This window comes from Cherax quadricarinatus, chromosome 59 (assembly GCF_038502225.1).
Source record: "Cherax quadricarinatus isolate ZL_2023a chromosome 59, ASM3850222v1, whole genome shotgun sequence".
Taxonomy (NCBI): domain Eukaryota; kingdom Metazoa; phylum Arthropoda; class Malacostraca; order Decapoda; family Parastacidae; genus Cherax; species Cherax quadricarinatus.
Genome location: NC_091350.1, coordinates 20,691,320 through 20,717,761, shown reverse-complemented (window position 1 = coordinate 20,717,761; position 26,442 = coordinate 20,691,320). Strand labels below are relative to the sequence as shown.

The 26,442-nt window shown below is 49.9% G+C and overlaps 1 protein-coding gene across 6 annotated transcripts in view; it reads right to left on the bottom strand.

Moving 5' to 3' along the window:
• CASK (peripheral plasma membrane protein CASK) overlaps positions 1–26,442 on the bottom strand; it is an 842,107-nt gene that overhangs the window by 450,891 nt on the left and 364,774 nt on the right. For all 6 annotated transcript variants that reach the window (XM_070097782.1, XM_070097783.1, XM_070097784.1 and 3 more), the window contains exon 2: positions 1,505–1,696. In XM_070097782.1, coding sequence (XP_069953883.1) covers positions 1,505–1,696 — 192 coding nt within the window. The remainder of the gene's footprint in view (positions 1–1,504; positions 1,697–26,442) is intronic.

Genomic DNA, 26,442 nt, shown 5'->3' with positions numbered 1-26,442 from the left:
CACTAGTGGGTGTAAGTGTACTTCACCAGTGAGCGTAAGTGTACTTCACTAGTGGGTGTAAGTGTACTTCACTAGTGGGTGTAAGTGTACTTCACCAGTGGGTGTAAGTGTACTTCACTAGTGGGTGTAAGTGTACTTCACTAGTGGGTGTAAGTGTACTTCACCAGTGAGCGTAAGTGTACTTCACTAGTGGGTGTAAGTGTACTTCACTCGTGGGTGTAAGTGTACTTCACCAGTGGGTGTAAGTGTACTTCACTAGTGGGTGTAAGTGTACTTCACTAGTGGGTGTAAGTGTACTTCACCAGTGAGTGTAAGTGTACTTCACTAGTGGGTGTAAGTGTACTTCACCAGTGAGCGTAAGTGTACTTCACTAGTGGGTGTAAGTGTACTTCACTAGTGGGTGTAAGTGTACTTCACTAGTGGGTGTAAGTGTACTTCACTAGTGGGTGTAAGTGTACTTCAGTGAGTGTAAGTGTACTTCACCAGTGAGTGTAAGTGTACTTCACCAGTGGGCGTAAGTGTACTTCACCAGTGAGTGTAAGTGTACTTCAGTGGGCGTAAGTGTACTTCACTAGTGGGTGTAAGTGTACTTCAGTGAGTGTAAGTGTACTTCACCAGTGGGTGTAAGTGTACTTCACCAGTGAGCGTAAGTGTACTTCACTAGTGGGTGTAAGTGTACTTCAGTGAGCGTAAGTGTACTTCACTAGTGGGTGTAAGTGTACTTCACCAGTGAGCGTAAGTGTACTTCACTAGTGGGTGTAAGTGTACTTCACTAGTGGGTGTAAGTGTACTTCACTAGTGGGTGTAAGTGTACTTCACCAGTGAGCGTAAGTGTACTTCACTAGTGGGTGTAAGTGTACTTCACCATTGAGCGTAAGTGTACTTCACCAGTGGGTGTAAGTGTACTTCACCAGTGGGTGTAAGTGTACTTCAGTGAGTGTAAGTGTACTTCACCAGTGAAAGTGTACTTCACCAGTGGGCGTAAGTGTACTTCACCAGTGGGCGTAAGTGTACTTCACCAGTGGGTGTAAGTGTACTTCAGTGAGTGTAAGTGTACTTCACCAGTGAAAGTGTACTTCACCAGTGGGCGTAAGTGTACTTCACCAGTGGGCGTAAGTGTACTTCATTAGTAGGTGTAAGTGTATATCACCAATGGGTGCAGAGGTGATGCATCATGAGGGGTGTAAGTGTACATCACCATTGGATGTAAGTGTACTTCATTAGTGGGTATAAGTGTACTTCATTAGTGGGTATAAGTGTACATCACCAATGGGTGCTGAGGTGATGCAAGTGTGTTGTTGTACAGAGGGTGTAGGTGTACTGCTCCAGTAGTGGATGTAAGTGTACATCTAAAGTGGGTGCAGAAGTGATGCACCATCAGTGGGTGCAGGTGTGTTGCTTCCACCAGTGGGAACAGCAGGTATTACCACCCCCACCCAGCGGACAACACACTTGCTATGCCCAGCGGGTGTAGCAGGTGTGCTGCCCACTCCAGACCACGTACCATTGGCTCGTCAGAGTTCTTCTGGAACTGGACCAGTCTGACCCGGGTGATGTTCTCCATGTCAACGTCACCGTTGGCCGGATCCACCTCGTCACCGCCGTTGAGGTAGGGGAGGAGCGGGGGCGGCGTCACACGGATGGCTTCGTCTCCGTACACCTCGTGCGCCACCACATCATGCGCCTGAAGCAGCGCCTGCAGGGTGGGGCAAGCAGGGACACTCTCGTTAGTCACTACTGCACCGTTAGCCGGAGGCCGGGTGGGGGTCTTGCTGGGCCCGGGGAGGGGAAAGGAGGTTATCCAGGTAGAAAGAGGGCTGGCCATACATGGTGAGGGGAAGGAGGTGATCCAGGAAGGGTAGGGCTGGCCATATAGAGTGAGGAGAAGGAAGTTATCCAGGAAGAGGAGGGTAAGGTTAATTATATAAGGCGAGAGGAAGGAGGAGTATAGGGCTGGCCATATAGGGTGAGGGGAAAAGGTCAAGATAGAAAGGGCTGGCCATATAGGGTGAGGGGAAAAGGTAAAGGCAGAGAGAAATGGCTGTTCAAATAGGGGGAGGTTAAGGTAAGAGAGAAATGGCTGGCCATATATAGAGGTAATGAAGATTTACATGTTAGTTACATAAGGTGAGAGGGAAATGTTTCTCAGGGTGAGGGAAGAAAAAAGGAATAGTCATATAGGATGAGAAAATATTTCTCAGGAAACTGACAAGAAAGCTATCCATACAGAGTGAGGTTAAGGTATTTCTCATTACGGTAAAGGAAGACAGACATCAAGGTTGGAGTCAATAAAAAAGACAGAGGTAAAGTAGGAGGAGACGAAGGAACAGGCGAGCACTGTACTAAGTGGAGACAGAAGATGGAGGTGGCGGTAGATGAAGGAGAGATAGTGGTAGTAGATGACAGAGGTAGTGGCACGGTAGATGAAGTTGTAGTGGTAGATGAAGAAGAGGTAGTGATAGTAAATTAAGTGGTGGTAGATGACGGAGAGATAGTGGTAGTACATTAAGCGATGGTTGATGACAGAGAGGTAGTGGTAGTAGACGACGGAGAGATTGTGGTGGTAGATGAAGATAGTGGCGGTGAAGAAAGGTAGTAGTGGGGGAGGAAGGTAGTGGTGGTGAAGAAAGGTAGTAGTGGGGGAGGAAGGTAGTGGTGGTGAAGAAAGGTAGTAGTGGGGGAGGAAGGTAGTGGTTGGGGAGGAAGGTAGTGGTGGTGAAGAAAGGTAGTAGTGGGGGAGGAAGGTAGTGGTGGTGAAGAAAGGTAGTAGTGGGGGAGGAAGGTAGTGGTTGGGGAGGAAGGTAGTGGTGGTGAAGAAAGGTAGTAGTGGGGGAGGAAGGTAGTGGTGGTGAAGAAAGGTAGTAGTGGGGGAGGAAGGTAGTGGCGGCGAAGAAAGGTAGTGGTGGGGGAGGAAGGTAGTGGTGGGGGAGGAAGGTAGTGGTGATAGAGGAAGGTAGTGGTGGTGAAGAAAGGTAGTGGTGGGGGAGGAAGGTAGTGGTGGTGAAGAAAGGTAGTGGTGGGGGAGGAAGGTAGTGGTGGGGGAGGAAGGTAGTGGTGATAGAGGAAGGTAGTGGTGATAGAGAAAGGTAGTGGTGGGGGAGGAAGGTAGTGGTGGTGAAGAAAGGTAGTAGTGGGGGAGGAAGGTAGTGGTGGTGAAGAAAGGTAGTGGTGGGGGAGGAAGGTAGTGGTGGTGAAGAAAGGTAGTGGTGGGGGAGGAAGGTAGTGGCGGTGAAGAAAGGTAGTGGTGGGGGAGGAAGGTAGTGGCGGTGAAGAAAGGTAGTGGTGGGGGAGGAAGGTAGTGGTGGTGAAGAAAGGTAGTGGTGGGGGAGGAAGGTAGTGGTGGTGAAGAAAGGTTGTGGTGGGGGAGGAAGGTAGTGGCGGTGAAGAAAGGTAGTGGTGGGGGAGGAAGGTAGTGGCGGTGAAGAAAGGTAGTGGTGGGGGAGGAAGGTAGTGGCGGTGAAGAAAGGTAGTCGTGGGGGAGGAAGGTAGTGGTGGTGAAGAAAGGTAGTGGTGGGGGAGGAAGGTAGTGGCGGTGAAGAAAGTTAGTGGTGGGGGAGGAAGGTAGTGGCGGTGAAGAAAGGTAGTGGTGGGGGAGGAAGGTAGTGGCGGTGAAGAAAGGTAGTGGTGGGGGAGGAAGGTAGTGGCGGTGAAGAAAGATAGTGGTGGGGGAGGAAGGTAGTGGCGGTGAAGAAAGGTAGTGGTGGGGGAGGAAGGTAATGGTGGTGAAGAAAGGTAGTGGTGGGGGAGGAAGGTAGTGGTGGGGGAGGAAGGTAGTGGTGATAGAGGAAGGTAGTGGTGATAGAGAAAGGTAGTGGTGGGGGAGGAAGGTAGTGGTGGTGAAGAAAGGTAGTTGTGGGGGAGGACGGTAGTGGTGGTGAAGAAAGGTAGTGGTGGGGGAGGAAGGTAGTGGCGGTGAAGAAAGGTAGTGGTGGGGGAGGAAGGTAGTGGCGGTGAAGAAAGGTAGTGGTGGGGGAGGAAGGTAGTGGCGGTGAAGAAAGGTAGTGGTGGGGGAGGAAGGTAGTGGCGGTGAAGAAAGATAGTGGTGGGGGAGGAAGGTAGTGGTGATAGAGGAAGGTAGTGGTGGTGGAGGAAGGTAGTGGTGGTAGATGAATGTAGCGGTGGTGGAGGAAGGTAGTGGTGGTAGAGGAAGGTAGTGGTGATAGAGGAAGGTAGTGGTGATAGAGAAAGGTAGTGGTGATAGAGGAAGGTAGTGGTGGTGGAGGAAGGTAGTGGTGATAGAGAAAGGTAGTGGTGATAGAGGAAGGTAGTGGTGGTGGAGGAAGGTAGTGGTGATAGAGGAAGGTAGTGGTGATAGAGAAAGGTAGTGGTGGTGGAGGAAGGTAGTGGTGGTAGAGGAAGGAAGTGGTGATAGAGGAAGATAGTGGTGGTAGAGGAAGGTAGTGGTGGTAGAGGAAGGTAGTGGTGGTGGACGAAGATAGTGGTGGTAGATGAAGGTAGCGGTGGTTGAGGAAGGTAGTGGTGGTAGAGGAAGGTAGTGGTGATAGAGGAAGGTAGTGCTGGTGGACGAAGGTAGTGGTGGTAGATGAAGGTAGCGGTGGCGGAGGAAGGTAGTGGTGGTGGTGGAGGAAGGTAGTGCTGGTGGAGGAAGGTAGTGGTGGCGGAGGAAGGTAGTGGTGGTAGAGGAAGGAAGTGGTGATACAGGAAGATAGTGGTGGTAGAGGAAGGTAGTGGTGGTGGAGGAAGGTAGTGGTGGCGGAGGAAGGTAGTGTTGGTGGAGGAAGGTAGTAGTGGTGGACGCAGGTAATGGTGATAGAGGAAGGTAGTGGTGAGAGAGGAAGGTAGTGGTGGTAGAGGAAGGTAGTGGTGGTAGAGGAAGGTAGTGGTGATAGAGGAAGGTAGTGGTGGTAGAGGAAGGTAGTGGTGATAGAGGAAGGTAGTGGTGATAGAGGAAGGTAGTGGTGAAAGAGGAAGGTAGTGGTGATAGAGGAAGGTGGTGGTGGTGGAGGAAGGTAGTGGTGGTGGAGGAAGGTAGTGGTGATAGAGGAAGGTAGTGGTGGTAGAGGAAGGTAGTGGTGGTGGAGGAAGGTAGTGGTGGTGGAGGAAGGTAGTGGTGATAGAGGAAGGTAGTGGTGATAGAGGAAGGTAGTGGTGATAGAGGAAGGTAGTGGTGACAGAGAAAGGTAGTGGTGATAGAGGAAGGTAGTGGTGGTGGAGGAAGTTAGTGGTGATAGAGGAAGGTAGTGGTGATAGAGGAAGGTAGTGGTGATAGAGAAAGGTAGTGGTGATAGAGAAAGGTAGTGGTGGGGGAGGGAGGTAGTGGTGGTAGAGGAAGGAAGTGGTGATAGAGGAAGATAGTGGTGGTAGAGGAAGGTAGTGGTGGTAGAGGAAGGTAGTGGTGGTGGACGAAGGTAGTGGTGGTAGATGAAGGTAGCGGTGGTGGAGGAAGGTAGTGGTGGTAGAGGAAGGTAGTGGTGGTGGAGGAAGGTAGTGGTGGTAGAGGAAGGTAGTGGTGGTGGAGGAAGGTAGTGGTGGTAGAGGAAGGTAGTGGTGGTAGAGGAAGGTAGTGGTGGTGGAGGAAGGTAGTGGTGGTGGAGGAAGGTAGTGGTGGTGGAGGAAGGTAGTGGTGGTGGAGGAAGGTAGTGGTGGTGGAGGAAGGTGTGATAGTGGAGGAAGGTAGTGGTGGTAGATGAAGGTAGTGGTGGTGGAGGAAGGTAGTGGTGGTGGAGGAAGGTAGTGGTGGTGGAGGAAGGTAGTGGTGGTGGAGGAAGGTAGTGGTGGTGGAGGAAGGTAGTGGTGGTAGATGAAGGTAGTGGTGGTGGAGGAAGGTAGTGCTGGTGGAGGAAGGTAGTGCTGGTGGAGGAAGGTAGTGGTGGTGGAGGAAGGTAGTGGTGGTGGAGGAAGGTAGTGGTGGTGGAGGAAGGTAGTGGTGGTGGAGGAAGGTAGTGGTACTGGGAACTACAATAGACACTAAGGGAACTGAGAAGGACGAGAGGAATATGATGGTTTAGATGAGAGGGATAAGAGGAGATGCATGGGTGCTGGTCTGGATGACACAAGAGAGGGATAAGAAGAGATGCATGGGTGCTGGTCTGGATGACACAAGAAAGGGATAAGAGGAGATGCATGGGTGCTGGTTTGGATGACACAAGAAAGGGATAAGAGGAGATGCATGGGTGCTGGTCTGGATGACACAAGAGAGGGGTAAGAGGAGATGCATGGGTGCTGGTCTGGATGACACAAGAGAGAGATAAGAGGAGATGCATGGGTGCTGGTCTGGACGACACAAGAGAGGGAGAGGAGATGCATGGGTGCTGGTCTGGATGACACAAGAGAGGGATAAGAGGAGATGCATGGGTGCTGGTCTGGATGACACAAGAGAGGGATAAGAGGAGATGCATGGGTGCTGGTCTGGATGATACAAGAGAGGGATAAGAGGAGATGCATGGGTGCTGGTTTGGATGACACAAGAAAGGGATAAGAGGAGATGCATGGGTGCTGGTCTGGATGACACAAGAGAGGGATAAGAAGAGATGCATGGGTGCTGGTCTGGATGACACAAGAGAGGGATAAGAGATGCATGGGTGCTGGTCTGGATGACACAAGAGAGGGATAAGAGGAGATGCATGGGTGCTGGTTTGGATGACACAAGAGAGGGATAAGAGGAGATGCATGGGTGCTGGTCTGGATGACACAAGAGAGGGATAAGAAGAGATGCATGGGTGCTGGTTTGGATGACATAAGAGAGGGATAAGAGCTTGTCTCACTAAGAGAAAGATGTGGTCTTGTCACACTCAAGACAGGAGAGGGATGAGAGCTTGTCTAGAAGAAAGGTGAGAGGGAAGTGGGTTGGTCAAGATGAGGGGTGAGATATGTAATGAACTGAATGAGAGAGGAGATCGATGTAAAGGTCTGGATGAGAGGGAAAGAAAAGAGTGGTGTGCAAGAGTGCATGCAGAGAGGGAAGGTGTGGTCTGAATGAGAGGGAAGTAGGAAAAGAAAGTTTAGATGAGAGGGGAGAGGAAGTGAACTAGTCTGGATGAGAGGGGGAGGAAGTGAACTAATCTAAATGAGAGGGAGAGGAAGTTAACTAGTCTAGATGAGAGGGAGAGGAAGTGAACTAATCTGGATGAGAGGGGGAGGCAGTGAACTGGTCTGGATGAGAGGGGAGAGGAAGTGAACTAGTCTGGATGAGAGGGGGAGAAAGTGAACTAGTCTGGATGAGAGGGGAGAGGAAGTGAACTAGTCTGGATGAGAGGGGGGCAGTGAACTAGTCTGGATGAGAAGGGAGAGGAAGTGAACAAGTCTGGATGAGAGGGGGGCAGTGAACTAGTCTGGATGAGAGGGGGCAGTGAACTAGTCTGGAGGAGAGGGGAGAGGAAGTGAACTAGTCTGGATGAGAGGGGGCAGCGAACTAGTCTGGATGAGAGGGGGACAGTGAACTAGTCTGGATGAGAGGGGGGGCAGTGAACTAGTCTGGATGAGAGGGGGGCAGTGAACTAGTCTGAATGAGAGGGGAGAGGAAGTGAACTAGTCTGGATGACAGGGGGGCAGTGAACTAGTCTGGATGAGGGGGGCAGTGAACTAGTCTGGATGAGAGGGGGGCAGTGAACTAGTCTGGATGAGAGGGGAGAGGAAGTGAACTAGTCTGGATGAGAGGGGGGCAGTGAACTAGTCTAGATGAGAGGGGGGCAGTGAACTAGTCTGGATGAGAGGGGAGAGGAAGTGAACTAGTCTGGATGAGAGGGGGGCAGTGAACTAGTCTGGATGAGGAGGGCAGTGAACTAGTCTGGATGAGAGGGGGGCAGTGAACTAGTCTGGATGAGAGGGGAGAGAAAGTGAACTAGTCTGGATGAGAGGGGGGCAGTGAACTAGTCTGGATGAGAGGGGAGAGAAAGTGAACTAGTCTGGATGAGAGGGGGGGAATTAACTAGTCTGGATGAGGGGGAGCAGTGAACTAGTCTGGATGAGAGGGGGCAGTGAACTAGTCTGGATGAGAGGGGGGCAGTGAACTAGTCTGGATGAGAGGGGGCAGTGAACTAGTCTGGATGAGAGGGGAGAGGAAGTGAACGAGTCTGCATGAGAGGGGGGCAGTGAATTAGTCTGGATGAGGGGGGGCAGTGAACTAGTCTGGATGAGAGGGGGGCAGTGAACTAGTCTGGATGAGAGGGGAGAGGAAGTGAACTAGTCTGGAGGAGAGGGGGGCAGTGAACTAGTCTAGATGAGAGGGGGGGCAGTGAACTAGTCTGGATGAGAGGGGGGCAGTGAACTAGTCTGGATGAGAGGGGAGAGGAAGTGAACTAGTCTGGCTGAGAGGGGGCAGTGAACTAGTCTGGATGAGGAGAGCAGTGAACTAGTCTGGATGAGAGGGGGGGCAGTGAACTAGTCTGGATGAGAGGGGAGAGGAAGTGAACTAGTCTAGATGAGAGGGGGGCAGTGAACTAGTCTGGATGAGAGGGGGGCAGTGAACTAGTCTGGATGAGAGGGGAGAGGAAGTGAACTAGTCTGGATGAGAGGGGAGAGGAAGTGAACTAGTCTGGATGAGAGGGGGGCAGTGAACTAGTCTGGATGAGGGGGGGCAGTGAACTAGTCTGGATGAGAGGGGGGCAGTGAACTAGTCTGGATGAGAGGGGGGGCAGTGAACTAGTCTGGATGAGAGGGGGACAGTGAACTAGTCTAGATGAGAGGGGGGGGCAGTGAACTAGTCTGGATGAGAGGGGGGGCAGTGAACTAGTCTGGATGAGAGGGGAGAGGAAGTGAACTAGTCTGGATGAGAGGGGGGCAGTGAACTAGTCTAGATGAGAGGGGGAGCAGTGAACTAGTCTGGATGAGAGGGGGGCAGTGAACTAGTCTGGATGAGAGGGGAGAGGAAGTGAACTAGTCTGGATGAGAGGGGGGCAGTGAACTAGTCTGGATGAGGAGAGCAGTGAACTAGTCTGGATGAGAGGGGGGGGCAGTGAACTAGTCTGGATGAAAGGGGAGAGAAAGTGAACTAGTCTGGATGAGAGGGGGCAGTGAACTAGTCTGGATGAGAGGGGGGCAGTGAACTAGTCTGGATGAGAGGGGGGGGCAGTGAACTAGACTGGATGAAAGGGGAGAGGTGATTGGACTGGGTTGCCTGGCTTTCATCAAGACAATCTAGGACCATCTGGCTTAGATTGTTTAAACACATCTACAACAACAGCCATTCTAGCAGGCCAGGCCGGGGGATAAGGGCCATTTTGGGCTGGAGATTCAAGGGATAATCTCCCTAAGTGTGTTTACATGGCGTCAGGCCAGCTGATCGCTAGGGCCAGAAAAGTAGCAAAGATGGAAGAGGTGGGTGGGGGTAGGAAAAGTGGGTGGAGGAAGAAAAAGTGGGTGGGGTAGGAAAAGTGGGTGGAGGTAGAAAAAGTGGGTGGGGTAGGAAAAGTGGGTGGAGGTAGGAACAGTGGGTGGGGGTAGGAAAAGTGGGTGGAGGAAGAAAAAGTGAGTGGGGTAGGAAAAGTGGGTGGAGGCAAGAAATGTGCGTGGTTTAGGAAAAGTGAGTGTGGGTAGGGGTAGAAAAGTGGATGGGGTAGAAAAAGTGGGTGGGGGTAGAAAAAATGGGTAGGGTAGGAAAAGTGGGTGGAGGTTGGAAGTGGGTGGAGGTAAGAAAAATGGGTGGGGGTAGGAAAAGTGGTGGAAGTAGTGAGAGGGTGTTGGGAAACACAGGTGGTGCTAGGAAACACAGGTGGTGCTAGGAAACACAGGTGGTGCTAGGAAACACAGGGGGCGCTAGGAAACACAGGTGGTGCTAGGAAACACAGGGGGCGCTAGGAAACACAGGTGGTGCTAGGAAACACAGTTGGTGCTAGGAAACACAGGTTGTGCTAGGAAACACAGGTGGTGCTAGGAAAGACGGGTGGTGCTAGGAAAGACGGGTGGTGCTAAGAAACAGGTGGTGCTGGGAAACACAGGCGGTGCTAGGAAACACGGGTGGTGCTAGGAAAGACGGGTGGTGCTAGGAAAGACAGGTGGTGCTAAGAAAGACGGGTTGTGCTAGGAAAGACAGGTGGTGCTAGGAGACAAGTGGTGCTAGTTAAGACGGGTTGTGCTAGGAAAGACAGGTGGTGCTAGGAAAGACGGGTGGTGCTAGGAAAGACGGGTGGTGCTAGGAAAGACAGGTGATGCTAGGAAAGACGAGTGGTGCTAGGAAAGACGGGTGGTGCTAGGAAAGACGGGTGGTGTTAGGAAAGACGAGTGGTGCTAGGAAAGACAGGTGATGCTAAGAAAGACGGGTGGTGCTAGGAAAGACAGGTGGTGCTAGGAAAGACGGGTGGTGCTAGGAAAGACAGGTGGTGCTAGGAAAGACGGGTGGTGCTAGGAAAGACGGGTGGTGCTAGGAAATACAGGTGATGCTAGGAAAGACGGGTGGTGCTAGGAAAGACAGGTGGTGCTAGGAAACACAGTTGGTGCTAGAAAACACAGGTGGTGCTAGGAAACACAGGGGGCGCTAGGAAACACAGGTGGTGCTAGGAAACACAGGGGGCGCTAGGAAACACAGGTGGTGCTAGGAAACACAGGGGGCGCTAGGAAACACAGGTGGTGCTAGGAAACACAGGTTGTGCTAGGAAACACAGGGGGCGCTAGGAAACACAGGTGTTGCTAGGAAACACAGTTGGTGCTAGGAAACACAGTTGGTGCTAGGAAACACAGGTGGTGCTAGGAAACACAGGTTGTGCTAGGAAACACAGGGGGCGCTAGGAAACACAGTTGGTGCTAGGAAACACAGTTGGTGCTAGGAAACACAGGTGGTGCTAGGAAACACAGGGGGCGCTAGGAAACACAGGTGGTGCTAGGAAACACAGTTGGTGCTAGGAAACACAGGTTGTGCTAGGAAACACAGGTGGTGCTAGGAAAGACGGGTGGTGCTAGGAAAGACGGGTGGTGCTAAGAAACACAGGTGGTGCTGGGAAACACAGGCGGTGCTAGGAAACACGGGTGGTGCTAGGAAAGACGGGTGTTGCTAGGAAAGACAGGTGGTGCTAAGAAAGACGGGTTGTGCTAGGAGACAAGAGGTGCTAGTTAAGACGGGTTGTGCTAGGAAAGACGGGTTGTGCTAGGAAAGACAGGTGGTGCTAGGAAAGACGGGTGGTGCTAGGAAAGACGGGTGGTGCTAGGAAAGACAGGTGATGCTAGGAAAGACGAGTGGTGCTAGGAAAGACGGGTGGTGCTAGGAAAGACGGGTGGTGCTAGGAAAGACGAGTGGTGCTAGGAAAGACAGGTGATGCTAAGAAAGACGGGTGGTGCTAGGAAAGACGGGTGGTGCTAGGAAACACAGGTGGTGCTAGGAAAGACGGGTGGTGCTAGGAAAGACGGGTGGTGCTAGGAAACACAGGTGGTGCTAGGAAAGACGGGTGGTGCTAGGAAAGACGGGTGGTGCTAGGAAATACAGGTGGTGCTAGGAAAGACGGGTGGTGCTAGGAAAGACGGGTGGTGCTAGGAAACACAGGTGGTGCTAGGAAAGACGGGTGGTGCTAGGAAAGACGGGTGCTGCTAGGAAATACAGGTGATTCTAGGAAAGACGGGTGGTGCTAGGAAAGACAGGTGGTGCTAGGAAAGACGCGTGGTGCTAGGAAAGACGGGTGGTGCTAGGAAAGACAGGTGGTGCTAGGAAAGACGGGTGGTGCTGGGAAACACAGGTGGTGCTAGGAAAGACGGGTGGTGCTAAGAAAGACGGGTGGTGCTAGGAAAGACGGGTTGTGCTAGGAAAGACGGGTTGTGCTAGGAAAGACAGGTTGTGCTAGGAAAGACAGTTTGTGCTAGGAAAGACAGGTGGTGCTAGGAAACACAGGTGGTGCTAGGAAAGACGGGTGGTGCTAGGAAAGACGGGTGGTGCTAGGAAAGACAGGCTGTGCTAGGAAAGACAGGTTGTGCTAGGAAAGACGAGTGGTGCTAGGAAAGACAGGTTGTGCTAGGAAAGACAGGTGGTGCTAGGAAAGACGGGTGGTGCTAGGAAAGACGGGTTGTGCTAGGAAAGACAGGTTGTGCTAGGAAAGACAGGTGGTACTAGGAAAGACGGGTGGTGCTAGGAAAGACGGATGGTGCTAGGAAGGACGGGTGGTGCTAGGAAAGACGGGTTGTGCTAGGAAAGACAGGTTGTGCTAGGAAAGACAGTTTGTGCTAGGAAAGACAGGTGGTGCTAGGAAACACAGGTGGTGCTAGGAAAGACGGGTGGTGCTAGGAAAGACGGGTGGTGCTAGGAAAGACAGGCTGTGCTAGGAAAGACAGGTTGTGCTAGGAAAGACGGGTGGTGCTAGGAAAGACGGGTGGTGCTAGGAAAGACAGGTTGTGCTAGGAAAGACAGGTGGTGCTAGGAAAGACGGGTGGTGCTAGGAAAGACAGGTTGTGCTAGGAAAGACAGGTGGTGCTAGGAAAGACGGGTGGTGCTAGGAAAGACGGGTTGTGCTAGGAAAGACAGGTTGTGCTAGGAAAGACAGGTTGTGCTAGGAAAGACGTGTTGTGCTAGGAAAGACAGGTTGTGCTAGGAAAGACAGGTGGTGCTAGGAAAGACGGGTTGTGCTAGGAAAGACAGGTTGTGCTAGGAAAGACAGGTGGTACTAGGAAAGACGGGTGGTGCTAGGAAAGACAGGTGGTGCTAGGAAAGACGGGTGGTGCTAGGAAGGACGGGTGGTGCTAGGAAAGACGGGTTGTGCTAGGAAAGACAGGTTGTGCTAGGAAAGACGTGTTGTGCTAGGAAAGACAGGTTGTGCTAGGAAAGACAGGTGGTGCTAGGAAAGACGAGTGGTGCTAGGAAAGACAGGTGGTGCTAGGAAAGACGAGTGGTGCTAGGAAATACAGGTGGTGCTAGGAAAGACGGGTGGTGCTAGGAAAGACAGGTGGTGCTAGGAAAGACGGGTGGTGCTAGGAAAGACGGGTGGTGCTAGGAAAGACGAGTGGTGCTAGGAAAGACAGGTGGTGCTAGGAAAGACGAGTGATGCTAGGAAAGACAGGTGGTGCTAGGAAAGACGGGTGGTGCTAGGAAAGACAGGTGGTGCTAGGAAAGACGGGTGGTGCTAGGAAAGACAAGTTGTGCTAGGAAAGACGGGTGGTGCTAGGAAAGACGGGTGGTGCTAGGAAAGACAGGTGGTGCTAGGAAAGACGGGTGGTGCTAGGAAAGACAAGTTGTGCTAGAAAAGACGGGTGGTGCTAGGAAAGACGGGTGGTGCTAGGAAAGACAGGTGGTGCTAGGAAAGACGGGTGGTGCTAGGAAAGACAGGTGGTGCTAGGAAAGACGGATGGTGCTAGGAAGGACGGGTGGTGCTAGGAAAGACGGGTTGTGCTAGGAAAGACAGGTTGTGCTAGGAAAGACGTGTTGTGCTAGGAAAGACAGGTTGTGCTAGGAAAGACAGGTGGTGCTAGGAAAGACGGGTGGTGCTAGGAAAGACGGGTGTGCTGACGGGTGGTAGGAAAGACGGGTGGTGCTAGGAAAGACGGACTAGGAAAGACGGGTGGTGCTAGGAAAGACGGGTGTGCTAGGAAAGACTAGGAAAGACGGCTGGTGCTAGGAAAGACGGGTGGTGCTAGGAAAGACGGGTGGTGCTAGGAAAGACGGGTGGTGCTAGGAAAGACGGGTGGTGCTAGGAAAGACGGGTGGTGCTAGGAAAGACGGGTGGTGCTAGGAAAGACGGGTGGTGCTAGGAAAGACGGATGGTGCTAGGAAAGACGGTTGGTGCTAGGAAAGACGGGCTGACAAAGTTAAGACAGAAAGCGTCATAGGTGAGAGACTGTCATGGTTAATGAATTATTAACTAACGAGGATAAGATTAACTATGGGTAGGTGGATTATCATCAGTGTGGATTATCTCAGGATAAGGATTCCCATTTGAAAGGGATTACCATAGTGAGCTAAGGATTCCTATAGAGGGCAGGGATTACTGCAGTGCTTCGTAGTAAGAGTAGTGTTGGGATATACACAGAGCTCACTCGCTGGATAAACCACTCGCTGGATAAACCAACTAAATTTTACTAAAAGTTTGCAATATTGCAATTATCCACTAGTTATCACTACTACTACTACTACTAATAATAATATATACTAGAGGTTATTTCTGTACATATTCACAGAGTTCACATAAAGGTCTCTTATGGATTAAAATATACTTAATGGCGCTGTGAGCTTGTAGTGGGTAATATGTACCATTACTGTCTGACTGGTTAGGTTAGGTTAGGTAAGGTTCGTCAGGAAACAGGACAAATGTTTCCTGACGCGGGTCTTAGTCAGATGATGACCCGCCTTTGGAGCTTTTGGTCATCTGACCGAGGCCTTCCGCTGGCTTACCGGTCCACCCCTTTAAAAATTATGGTCATTTATAACCATCTGACTGGTGAAGCTAAACACTGCCATCTGGTGGCAGTTGCTACCATAACAATGTGAGTTTACGTTAAGCATTTTACCGTCGCTTGTGGTTTTTATCCAGCAAGTGAAAATAGTATTGAGAAAGTAAGAGACAGAATTAAATGCAAAAACGAGTAAATGGGGAGAAAGCAATACAAAATTCTTTTTATAGAGCAGACATGCTGACTGACATATCACATACTAGTCTAAATCCAAAATATACTCATCATCTCCAGCATATTTATTTATATACTAAAAATCACAGCCAATACCCATGTAATAAGATGCTATGCAAATTACCTTAAAAAAATATAATTAGCATGAAATAAAAAATCATAGCATATATAACGTCAAAAATATTGATCCATATACATATACATGTGTATATAAAGACTGCAAATGCACATGCGGTGGATAAGTTGAAGGATAAAGAGGAGATGGAGAACAAGAGGTGAAGAAAGAGTGACAACCACTGAAAGAATGAATAGGAGAAACGACTTTGTGACTGGAAATTGCATAAACAGACAGACGAACAGTGAAAAAAAAATGCTGGAACCTGACACAGAGAAAAGAGGAATGTTTTTGTCACTAATGTTTGTTACACACGAAGCAGAATAATGAAGCAGGAAGCTTTAAAACTTCTAAACCAATAAGTGTAGGATGTCTCAAAAGAAGAGAAGCCTACTGTATGTTTAAGTATATGTATTTATAAATTTATGTGTAATTTGATAAATTTTTGTGAACTTATCTAAAATATATTTAGTTGCAAAAGGCTAAATTAAATTGAGCTTGTTATAATAAGGTTAGATAAGTTTTCTAATTTATATGAAACTGACCATAGGGTCAGTTTCATATAAATTATCCAAATGGCTTGTTGATATTTTGAGCCCTATTGTAGGCAAAATTTCTAACTTTAATGTTAAAAACAACATAGACTTAGTTGATAAATTAAGCTCCTTGACAGACTTAAATGATTTTAACATGGTTAGTTTTGATGTTACTTCCTTGTTTACGAAAGTTCCTGTTGATGATTTATTAAGTTTCTTATCTGAAGAACTCGTTAACTATGATTTACCATTGCCAGTTCCTACTATCATTAAACTTATTAAACTTTGCATTGTTGATGCAAAATTTGTATTTAATGATAAGTTTTACACTCAGAAGTTTGGTATGGCAATGGAAAATCCTCTTTCACCTCTTCTTAGTAACCTATACATGGAATTTTTTGAAACAAGGTTGCTTAACACAATCCTCCCTAATAGAGCTAAATGGTTCAGATATGTTGATGATATTTTGTGTCTTATGCCCAAAAATGTAGATATACACCATTTCCTTGGAAAATTAAATAGCTTAGCCCATTCCATAAACTTTACTGATGAGTTTGAAGAAAATAACTCATTACCTTTTCTAGATGTTTTAATTATTAAGGATAATAATGAATTCAAATTTAAAATTTACAGAAAACCTACAAATAACTGTTCCTATGTCCACTATTATTCTTCGCATCAAGATAGAGTCAAACTGTCTGTTTTCTCATCAATGTTTTTGAGAGCTTTACGAATTTGTAGTCCTGAGTTCATAGATGAGGAAATATCCAAAATTTATGAAATAGGTAATGATTTAAAATACCCAAGAAATGTAATTGATAAATCTTTTAAAGTTGCTAGAAATACTTTTTACAATCCAAAAAGGGACAACCAGCCTTATTCAACTAAAAATATGTTGGTTCTCCCTTACCATGAAAACTTGGTTGATATGCCTTCTCTTCTTAAGACTTTTAATATTAAAGTTGTATTCAAAAATCTTGATACAGTAAAAAAACTTTTGATAAAGAATTCCCCCCAAAATGCTGATGGATGTGTCTATAAGATTCCTTGTAAAATTTGAAATAAAGTTTATTACGGTCAAACTGGTAAAAATCTCGAACTAAGATTAAAACAACATAAATATAGCATTAGAACTGGACAAGATTCCAATGCTCTATTTATTCATGTAAGAGATTTTAACCATCCAATTGATTTTCAAAAAGTTGAGAAAGTAGAATCAAGCAAGTCCATGGTCGACAGGAATATAATTGAATCTTGTTTCATAAAAAGCAGTTTTGACAATAATATGAATATTTCCTTTGGTTTATATAAATTAGATCCATTTATAATTAATAGAATTTGGGAAGAATTTAATAATACACTGGACAAATAATAATTTTAAAAATTTTCTTGGGTAGAATAGTTTGTTGGTGGTTGTGCGAAGGACCTGTCCAGTTGGGCCGGCGCGCGTCAGGTGTTTAACCGTTGTGGGATCTGATAGTGAGGTGTTGGCCAGACCCCATTATATACCTTCCTTGGATGCTTTACTATCATAGTTCCTTGATAATGTGAGTAGTCACGAAAGAGCTTGGAATTTCTCTATTCTTTCAGAGTGGTTGTTTTGCATATATATATATATATATATATATATATATATATATATATATATATATATATATATATATATATATATATATATATGAATTAAAGCGAATTCTTACAGACAACCTCAGTGACTCAGCAGGCATACCGGACCCGAGCTACACCACTACCATCACTGAATGGAAGACTTGCTGCTCCAGCACCAAAACCTAGTCCTGCACTAGAGTACAAACAGTCAAGTTGGGATGGCACCATCGCTCTACCAACACTGGAGGGTTGTACCTCACTGGTTGGCAGCTCAACCAACACTGGAGGGTTGTACCTCACTGGTTGGCAGCTCAACCAACACTGGAGGGTTGTACCTCACTGGTTGGCAGCTCAACCAACACTGGAGGGTTGTACCTCACTGGTTGGCAGCTCTACCAACACTGAAGGGTTGTACCTCACTGGTTGGCAGCTCAACCAACACTGGAGGCTTGTACCTCACTGGTTGGCAGCTCTACCAACACTGGAGGGTTGTACCTCACTGGTTGGCAGCTCTACCAACACTGAAGGGTTGTACCTCACTGGTTGGCAGCTCTACCAACACTGGAGGGTTGTACCTCACTGGTTGGAAGCTCTACCAACACTGGAGGGTTGTACCTCACTGGTTGGCAGCTCCACCAATACCGGAGGGTTGTACCTCACTGGTTCGAAGATCTACCAACACCGTAGGGTTGTACCTCACTGGTTGGCAGCTCTACCAACACTGGAGGGCTGTACCTCACTGGTTGGAAGCTCTACCAACACTGGAGGGTGATTGTACCTCACTGGTTGGAAGCTCTACCAACACTGGAGGGTTGTACCTCACTGGTTGGAAGCTCTACCAATACTGGAGGGTTGTACCTCATTGGGTGGAAGCTCTACCAACACTGGAGGGTTGTACATCACTGGTTGGAAGCTCTACCAACACTGGAGGGTTGTACCTCACTGGGTGGAAGCTCTACCAACACTGGAGGGTTGTACCTCACTGGTTGGCAGCTCTACCAACACTGGAGGGCTGTACCTCACTGGTTGGAAGCTCTACCAACACTGGAGGGCTGTACCTGACTGGTTGGCAGCTCTACCAACACTGGAGGGTTGTACCTCACTGGTTGGCAGCTCTACCAACACTGGAGGGTTGTACATCACTGGTTGGAAGCTCTACCAACACTCTAGGGTTGTACCTCACTGGTTGGAAGCTCTACCAACACTGGAGGGTTGTACATCACTGGCTGGAAGCTCTACCAACACTGGAGGGCTCTACCTCACTGGTTGGAAGCTCTACCAACACTGGAGGACTCTACCTCACTGGTTGGAAGCTCTACCAACAGTGGAGGGCTCTACCTCACTGGTTGGAAGCTCTACCAACACTGGAGGGCTGTACCTCACTGGTTGGAAGCTCTACCAATACTGGAGGGTTGTACCTCACTGGTTGGTAGCTCTACCAACACTGGAGGGCTGTACCTCACTGGTTGGCAGCTCTACCAACACTGGAGGGTTGTACATCACTGGTTGGCAGCTTTACCAACACTGGAGGGTTATACATCACTGGTTGGAAGCTCTACCAACACTGGAGGGTTGTACCTCACTGGTTGGCAGCTCTACCAACACTGGAGGGTTGTACATCATTGGTTGGCAGCTCTACCAACACTGGAGGGTTGTACATCACTGGTTGGCAGCTCTACCAACACTGGAGGGTTGTACATCACTGGTTGGAAGCTCTACCAACACTGGAGGGTTGTACCTCACTGGTTGGCAGCTCTACCAACACTGGAGCGTTGTACCTCACTGGTTGGCAGCTCTACCAACACTGGAGGGTTGTACCTCACTGGTTGGCAGCTCTACCAACACTGGAGGTTTGTACATCACTGGTTGGAAGCTCTACCAACACTGGAGGGTTGTACCTCACTGGGTGGAAGCTCTACCAACACTGGAGGGTTGTATCTCACTGGTTGGCAGCTCTACCAACACTGGAGGGCTGTACCTCACTGGTTGGAAGCTCTACCAACACTGGAGGGCTGTACCTGACTGGTTGGCAGCTCTACCAACACTGGAGGGTTGTACCTCACTGGTTGGCAGCTCTACCAACACTGGAGGGTTGTACCTCACTGGTTGGAAGCTCTACCAACACAGGAGGGCTGTACCTCACTGGTTGAAAGCTCTACCAACACTGGAGGGTTGTACCTCACTGGCTGGAAGCTCTACCAACACTGGAGGGCTCTACCTCACTGGTTGGAAGCTCTACCAACACTGGAGGACTCTACCTCACTGGTTGGAAGCTCTACCAACACTGGAGGGCTCTACCTCACTGGTTGGAAGCTCTACCAACACTGGAGGGCTGTACCTCACTGGTTGGAAGCTCTACCAATACTGGAGGGTTGTACCTCACTGGTTGGGAGCTCTACCAACACTGGAGGGCTGTACCTCACTGGTTGGCAGCTCTACCAACACTGGAGGGTTGTACCTCACTGGTTGGAAGCTCTACCAACACTGGAGGGTTGTACCTCACTGGGTGGAAGCTCTACCAACACTGGAGGGTTGTACCTCACTGGTTGGCAGCTCTACCAACACTGGAGGGTTGTACATCACTGGTTGGCAGCTCTACCAACACTGGAGGGTTGTACATCACTGGTTGGAAGCTCTACCAACACTGGAGGGTTGTACCTCACTGGTTGGCAGCTCTACCAACACTGGAGGGTTGTACCTCACTGGTTGGCAGCTCTACCAACACTGGAGCGTTGTACCTCACTGGTTGGCAGCTCTACCAACACTGGAGGGTTGTACCTCACTGGTTGGCAGCTCTACCAACACTGGAGGTTTGTATATCACTGGTTGGAAGCTCTACCAACACTGGAGGGTTGTACCTCACTGGGTGGAAGCTCTACCAACACTGGAGGGTTGTATCTCACTGGTTGGCAGCTCTACCAACACTGGAGGGCTGTACCTCACTGGTTGGAAGCTCTACCAACACTGGAGGGCTGTACCTGACTGGTTGGCAGCTCTACCAACACTGGAGGGTTGTACCTCACTGGTTGGCAGCTCTACCAACACTGGAGGGTTGTACCTCACTGGTTGGAAGCTCTAACAACACAGGAGGGCTGTACCTCACTGGTTGAAAGCTCTACCAACACTGGAGGGTTGTACCTCACTGGCTGGAAGCTCTACCAACACTGGAGGGCTCTACCTCACTGGTTGGAAGCTCTACCAACACTGGAGGTCTCTACCTCACTGGTTGGAAGCTCTACCAACACTGGAGGGTTGTACCTCACTGGTTGGCAGCTCTACCAACACTGGAGGGTTGTACCTCACTGGTTGGCAGCTCTACCAACACTGGAGGGTTGTACATCACTGGTTGGAAGCTCTACCAACACTGGAGGGTTGTACATCACTGGTTGGAAGCTCTACCAACACTGGAGGGTTGTACCTCACTGGTTGGCAGCTCTACCAACACTGGAGGGTTGTACCTCACTGGCTGGAAGCTCTACCAACACTGGAGGGTTGTACATCACTGGCTGGAAGCTCTACCAACACTCTAGGGTTGCACATCACTGGGTGGAAGCTCTACCAACACTGCAGGGTTGTACCTCACTGGTTAGCAGCTCTACCAACACTGGAGGGTTGTACATCACTGGGTGGAAGCTCTACCAACACTGGAGGGTTGTACATCACTGGTTGGAAGCTCTACCAACACTGGAGGGTTGTACATCACTGGTTGGCAGCTCTACCAACACTGGAGGGTTGCACCTCACTGGTTGGCAGCTCTACCAACACTGGAGGGTTGTACATCACTGGTTGGAAGCTCTACCAACACTGGAGGATTGTACCTCACTGGTTGGCAGCTCTACCAACACTGGAGGGTTGTACCTCACTGGTTGGCAGCTCTACCAACACTGGAGGGTTGTACCTCACTGGTTGGCAGCTCTACCAACACTGGAGGGTTGTACATCACTGGTTGGAAGCTCTACCAACACTGGAGGGTTGTACATCACTGGGTGGAAGCTCTACCAACACTGCAGGGTTGTACCTCACTGGTTAGCAGCTCTACCAACACTGGAGGGTTGTACATCACTGGTTGGAAGCTCTACCAACACTGGAGGGTTGTACATCACTGGTTGGAAGCTCTACCAACACTGGAGGGTTGTACATCACTGGTTGGAAGCTCTACCAACACTGGAGGGTTGTACCTCACTGGTTGGCAGCTCTACCAACACTGGAGGGTTCTACATCACTGGCTGGAAGTTCTACCAACACTCTAGGGTTGCACATCACTGGGTGGAAGCTCTACCAACACTGCAGGGTTGTACCTCACTGGTTAGCAGCTCTACCAACACTGGAGGGTTGTACATCACTGGTTGGAAGCTCTACCAACACTGGAGGGTTCTACATCACTGGTTGGAAGCTCTACCAACACTGGAGGGTTGTACCTCACTGGTTGGCAGCTCTACCAACACTGGAGGGTTGTACATCACTGGCTGCAAGCTCTACCAAAACTCTAGGGTTGCACATCACTGGGTGGAAGCTTTACCAACACTGCAGGGTTGTACCTCACTGGTTAGCAGCTCTACCAACACTGGAGGGTTGTACATCACTGGTTGGAAGCTCTACCAACACTGGAGGGTTGTACATCACTGGTTGGAAGCTCTACCAACACTGGAGGGTTGTACATCACTGGTTGGCAGCTCTACCAACACTGGAGGGTTGTACATCACTGGTTGGCAGCTCTACCAACACTGGAGGGTTGTACATCACTGGTTGGAAGCTCTACCAACACTGGAGGGTTGTACATCACTGGTTGGAAGCTCTACCAACACTGGAGGGTTGTACATCACTGGTTGGAAGCTCTACCAACACTGGAGGGTTGTACATCACTGGTTGGCAGCTCTACCAACACTGGAGGGTTGCACCTCACTGGTTGGCAGCTCTACCAACACTGGAGGGCTCTACATCACTGGTTGGCAGCTCTACCAACACTGGAGGGCTCTACATCACTGGTTGGAAGCTCTACCAACACTGGAGGGCTCTACATCACTGGTTGGCAGCTCTACCAACACTGGAAGGCTCTACATCACTGGTTGGCAGCTCTACCAACACTGGAGGGTTGTACATCACTGGTTGGAAGCTCTACCAACACTGGAGGGTTGTACATCACTGGTTGGCAGCTCTACCAACACTGGAGGGTTGTACATCACTGGTTGGAAGCTCTACCAACACTGGAGGGTTGTACATCACTGGTTGGAAGCTCTACCAACACTGGAGGGTTGTACATCACTGGTTGGCAGCTCTACCAACACTGGAGGGTTGCACCTCCCTGGTTGGCAGCTCTACCAACACTGGGGGGTTGTACATCACTGGTTGGAAGCTCTACCAACACTGGAGGGTTGTACATCACTGGTTGGAAGCTCTACCAACACTTGAGGGTTGTACATCACTGGTTGGAAGCTCTACCAACACTGGAGGGTTGTACATCACTGGTTGGCAGCTCTACCAACACTGGAGGGTTGCACCTCACTAGTTGGCAGCTCTACCAACACTGGAGGGTTGTACATCACTGGTTGGCAGCTCTACCAACACTGGAGGGTTGTACATCACTGGTTGGAAGCTCTACCAACACTGGAGGGTTGTACATCACTGGTTGGCAGCTCTACCAACACTGGAGGGTTGTACATCACTGGTTGGCAGCTCTACCAACACTGGAGGGTTGTACATCACTGGTTGGAAGCTCTACCAACACTGGAGGGTTGTACATCACTGGTTGGCAGCTCTACCAACACTGGAGGGTTGTACATCACTGGTTGGGAGCTCTACCAACACTGGAGGGTTGTACCTCACTTGTTGGAAGCTCTACCAACACTGGAGGGTTGTACATCACTGGTTGGCAGCTCTACCAACACTGGAGGGTTGTACATCACTGGTTGGAAGCTCTACCAACACTGGAGGGTTGTACATCACTGGTTGGCAGCTCTACTGGTTGGCAGCTCTACCAACACTGGAGGGTTGTACATCACTTGTTGGCAGCTCTACCAACACTGGAGGGTTGTACATCACTGGTTGGAAGCTCTACCAACACTGGAGGGTTGTACATCAATGGTTGGCAGCTCTACCAACACTGGAGGGTTGTACATCACTGGTTGGCAGCTCTACCAACACTGGAGGGTTGTACCTCACTGGTTGGCAGCTCTACCAACACTGGAGGGTTGTACATCACTGGTTGGAAGCTCTACCAACACTGGAGGGTTGTACATCACTGGTTGGAAGCTCTACCAACACTGGAGAGTTGTACATCACTGGTTGGCAGCTCTACCAACACTGGAGGGTTGTACATCACTGGTTGGCAGCTCTACCAACACTGGAGGGTTGTACCTCACTGGTTGGAAGCTCTACCAACACTGGAGGGTTGTACCTCACTGGTTGGCAGCTCTACCAACACTGGAGGGTTGTACCTCACTGGTTGGCAGCTCTACCAACACTGGAGGGTTGTACCTCACTGGTTGGCAGCTCTACCAACACTGGAGGGTTGTACCTCACTGGTTGGCAGCTCTACCAACACTGGAGGGTTGTACCTCACTGGTTGGCAGCTCTACCAACACTGGAGGGTTGTACCTCACTGGTTGGCAGCTCTACCAACAGTGGAGGGTTGTACCTCACTGGTTGGCAGCTCTACCAACACTGGAGGGTTGTACCTCACTGGTTGGCAGCTCTACCAACACTGGAGGGTTGTACCTCACTGGTTGGCAGCTCTACCAACACTGGAGGGTTGTACCTCACTGGTTGGCAGCTCTACCAACACTGGAGGGTTGTACATCACTGGTTGGAAGCTCTACCAACACTGGAGGGTTGTACATCACTGGGTGGAAGCTCTACCAACACTGCAGGGTTGTACCTCACTGGTTGGCAGCTCTACCAACACTGGAGGGTTGTACCTCACTGGTTGGCAGCTCTACCAACACTGGAGGGTTGTACATCACTGGTTGGAAGCTCTACCAACACTGGAGGATTGTACCTCACTGGTTGGCAGCTCTACCAACACTGGAGGGTTGTACCTCACTGGTTGGCAGCTCTACCAACACTGGAGGGTTGTACCTCACTGGTTGGCAGCTCTACCAACACTGGAGGGTTGTACATCACTGGTTGGAAGCTCTACCAACACTGGAGGGTTGTACATCACTGGGTGGAAGCTCTACCAACACTGCAGGGTTGTACCTCACTGGTTAGCAGCTCTACCAACACTGGAGGGTTGTACATCACTGGTTGGAAGCTCTACCAACACTGGAGGGTTGTACATCACTGGTTGGAAGCTCTACCAACACTGGAGGGTTGTACATCACTGGTTAGAAGCTCTACCAACACTGGAGGGTTGTACCTCACTGGTTGGCAGCTCTACCAACACTGGAGGGTTCTACATCACTGGCTGGAAGTTCTACCAACACTCTAGGGTTGCACATCACTGGGTGGAAGCTCTACCAACACTGCAGGGTTGTACCTCACTGGTTAGCAGCTCTACCAACACTGGAGGGTTGTACATCACTGGTTGGAAGCTCTACCAACACTGGAGGGTTCTACATCACTGGTTGGAAGCTCTACCAACACTGGAGGGTTGTACCTCACTGGTTGGCAGCTCTACCAACACTGGAGGGTTGTACATCACTGGCTGGAAGCTCTACCAAAACTCTAGGGTTGCACATCACTGGGTGGAAGCTTTACCAACACTGCAGGGTTGTACCTCACTGGTTAGCAGCTCTACCAACACTGGAGGGTTGTACATCACTGGTTGGAAGCTCTACCAACACTGGAGGGTTGTACATCACTGGTTGGAAGCTCTACCAACACTGGAGGGTTGTACATCACTGGTTGGCAGCTCTACCAACACTGGAGGGTTGCACCTCACTGGTTGGCAGCTCTACCAACACTGGAGGGTTGTACATCACTGGTTGGAAGCTCTACCAACACTGGAGGGTTGTACATCACTGGTTGGAAGCTCTACCAACACTGGAGGGTTGTACATCACTGGTTGGAAGCTCTACCAACACTGGAGGGTTGTACATCACTGGTTGGCAGCTCTACCAACACTGGAGGGTTGCACCTCACTGGTTGGAAGCTCTACCAACACTGGAGGGTTGTACCTCACTGGTTGGCAGCTCTACCAACACTGGAGGGTTGTACATCACTGGTTGGAAGCTCTACCAACACTGGAGGGTTGTACATCACTGGTTGGCAGCTCTACCAACACTGGAGGGTTGTACATCACTGGTTGGCAGCTCTACCAACACTGGAGGGTTGTACCTCACTGGTTGGAAGCTCTACCAACACTGGAGGGTTGTACATCACTGGTTGGCAGCTCTACCAACACTGGAGGGTTGTACATCACTGGTTGGAAGCTCTACCAACACTGGAGGGTTGTACATCACTGGTTGGAAGCTCTACCAACACTGGAGGGTTGTACATCACTGGTTGGCAGTTCTACCAACACTGGAGGGTTGCACCTCACTGGTTGGCAGCTCTACCAACACTGGGGGGTTGTACATCACTGGTTGGAAGCTCTACCAACACTGGAGGGTTGTACATCACTGGTTGGAAGCTCTACCAACACTTGAGGGTTGTACATCACTGGTTGGAAGCTCTACCAACACTGGAGGGTTGTACATCACTGGTTGGCAGCTCTACCAACACTGGAGGGTTGCACCTCACTGGTTGGCAGCTCTACCAACACTGGAGGGTTGTACATCACTGGTTGGCAGCTCTACCAACACTGGAGGGTTGTACATCACTGGTTGGAAGCTCTACCAACACTGGAGGGTTGTACATCACTGGTTGGCAGCTCTACCAACACTGGAGGGTTGTACATCACTGGTTGGCAGCTCTACCAACACTGGAGGGTTGTACATCACTGGTTGGAAGCTCTACCAACACTGGAGGGTTGTACATCACTGGTTGGCAGCTCTACCAACACTGGAGGGTTGTACATCACTGGTTGGGAGCTCTACCAACACTGGAGGGTTGTACCTCACTGGTTGGAAGCTCTACCAACACTGGAGGGTTGTACATCACTGGTTGGCAGCTCTACCAACACTGGAGGGTTGTACATCACTGGTTGGAAGCTCTACCAACACTGGAGGGTTGTACATCACTGGTTGGCAGCTCTACCAACACTGGAGGGTTGTACATCACTGGTTGGCAGCTCTACCAACACTGGAGGGTTGTACATCACTGGTTGGAAGCTCTACCAACACTGGAGGGTTGTACATCACTGGTTGGCAGCTCTACCAACACTGGAGGGTTGTACATCACTGGTTGGAAGCTCTACCAACACTGGAGGGTTGTACATCACTGGTTGGCAGCTCTACCAACACTGGAGGGTTGTACATCACTGGTTGGAAGCTCTACCAACACTGGAGGGTTGTACATCACTGGTTGGAAGCTCTACCAACACTGGAGGGTTGTACATCACTGGTTGGCAGCTCTACCAACACTGGAGGGTTGTACATCACTGGTTGGCAGCTCTACCAACACTGGAGGGTTGTACATCACTGGTTGGCAGCTCTACCAACACTGGAGGGTTGTACATCACTGGTTGGCAGCTCTACCAACACTGGAGGGTTGTACATCACTGGTTGGCAGCTCTACCAACACTGGAGGGTTGTACATCACTGGTTGGCAGCTCTACCAACACTGGAGGGTTGTACATCACTGGTTGGCAGC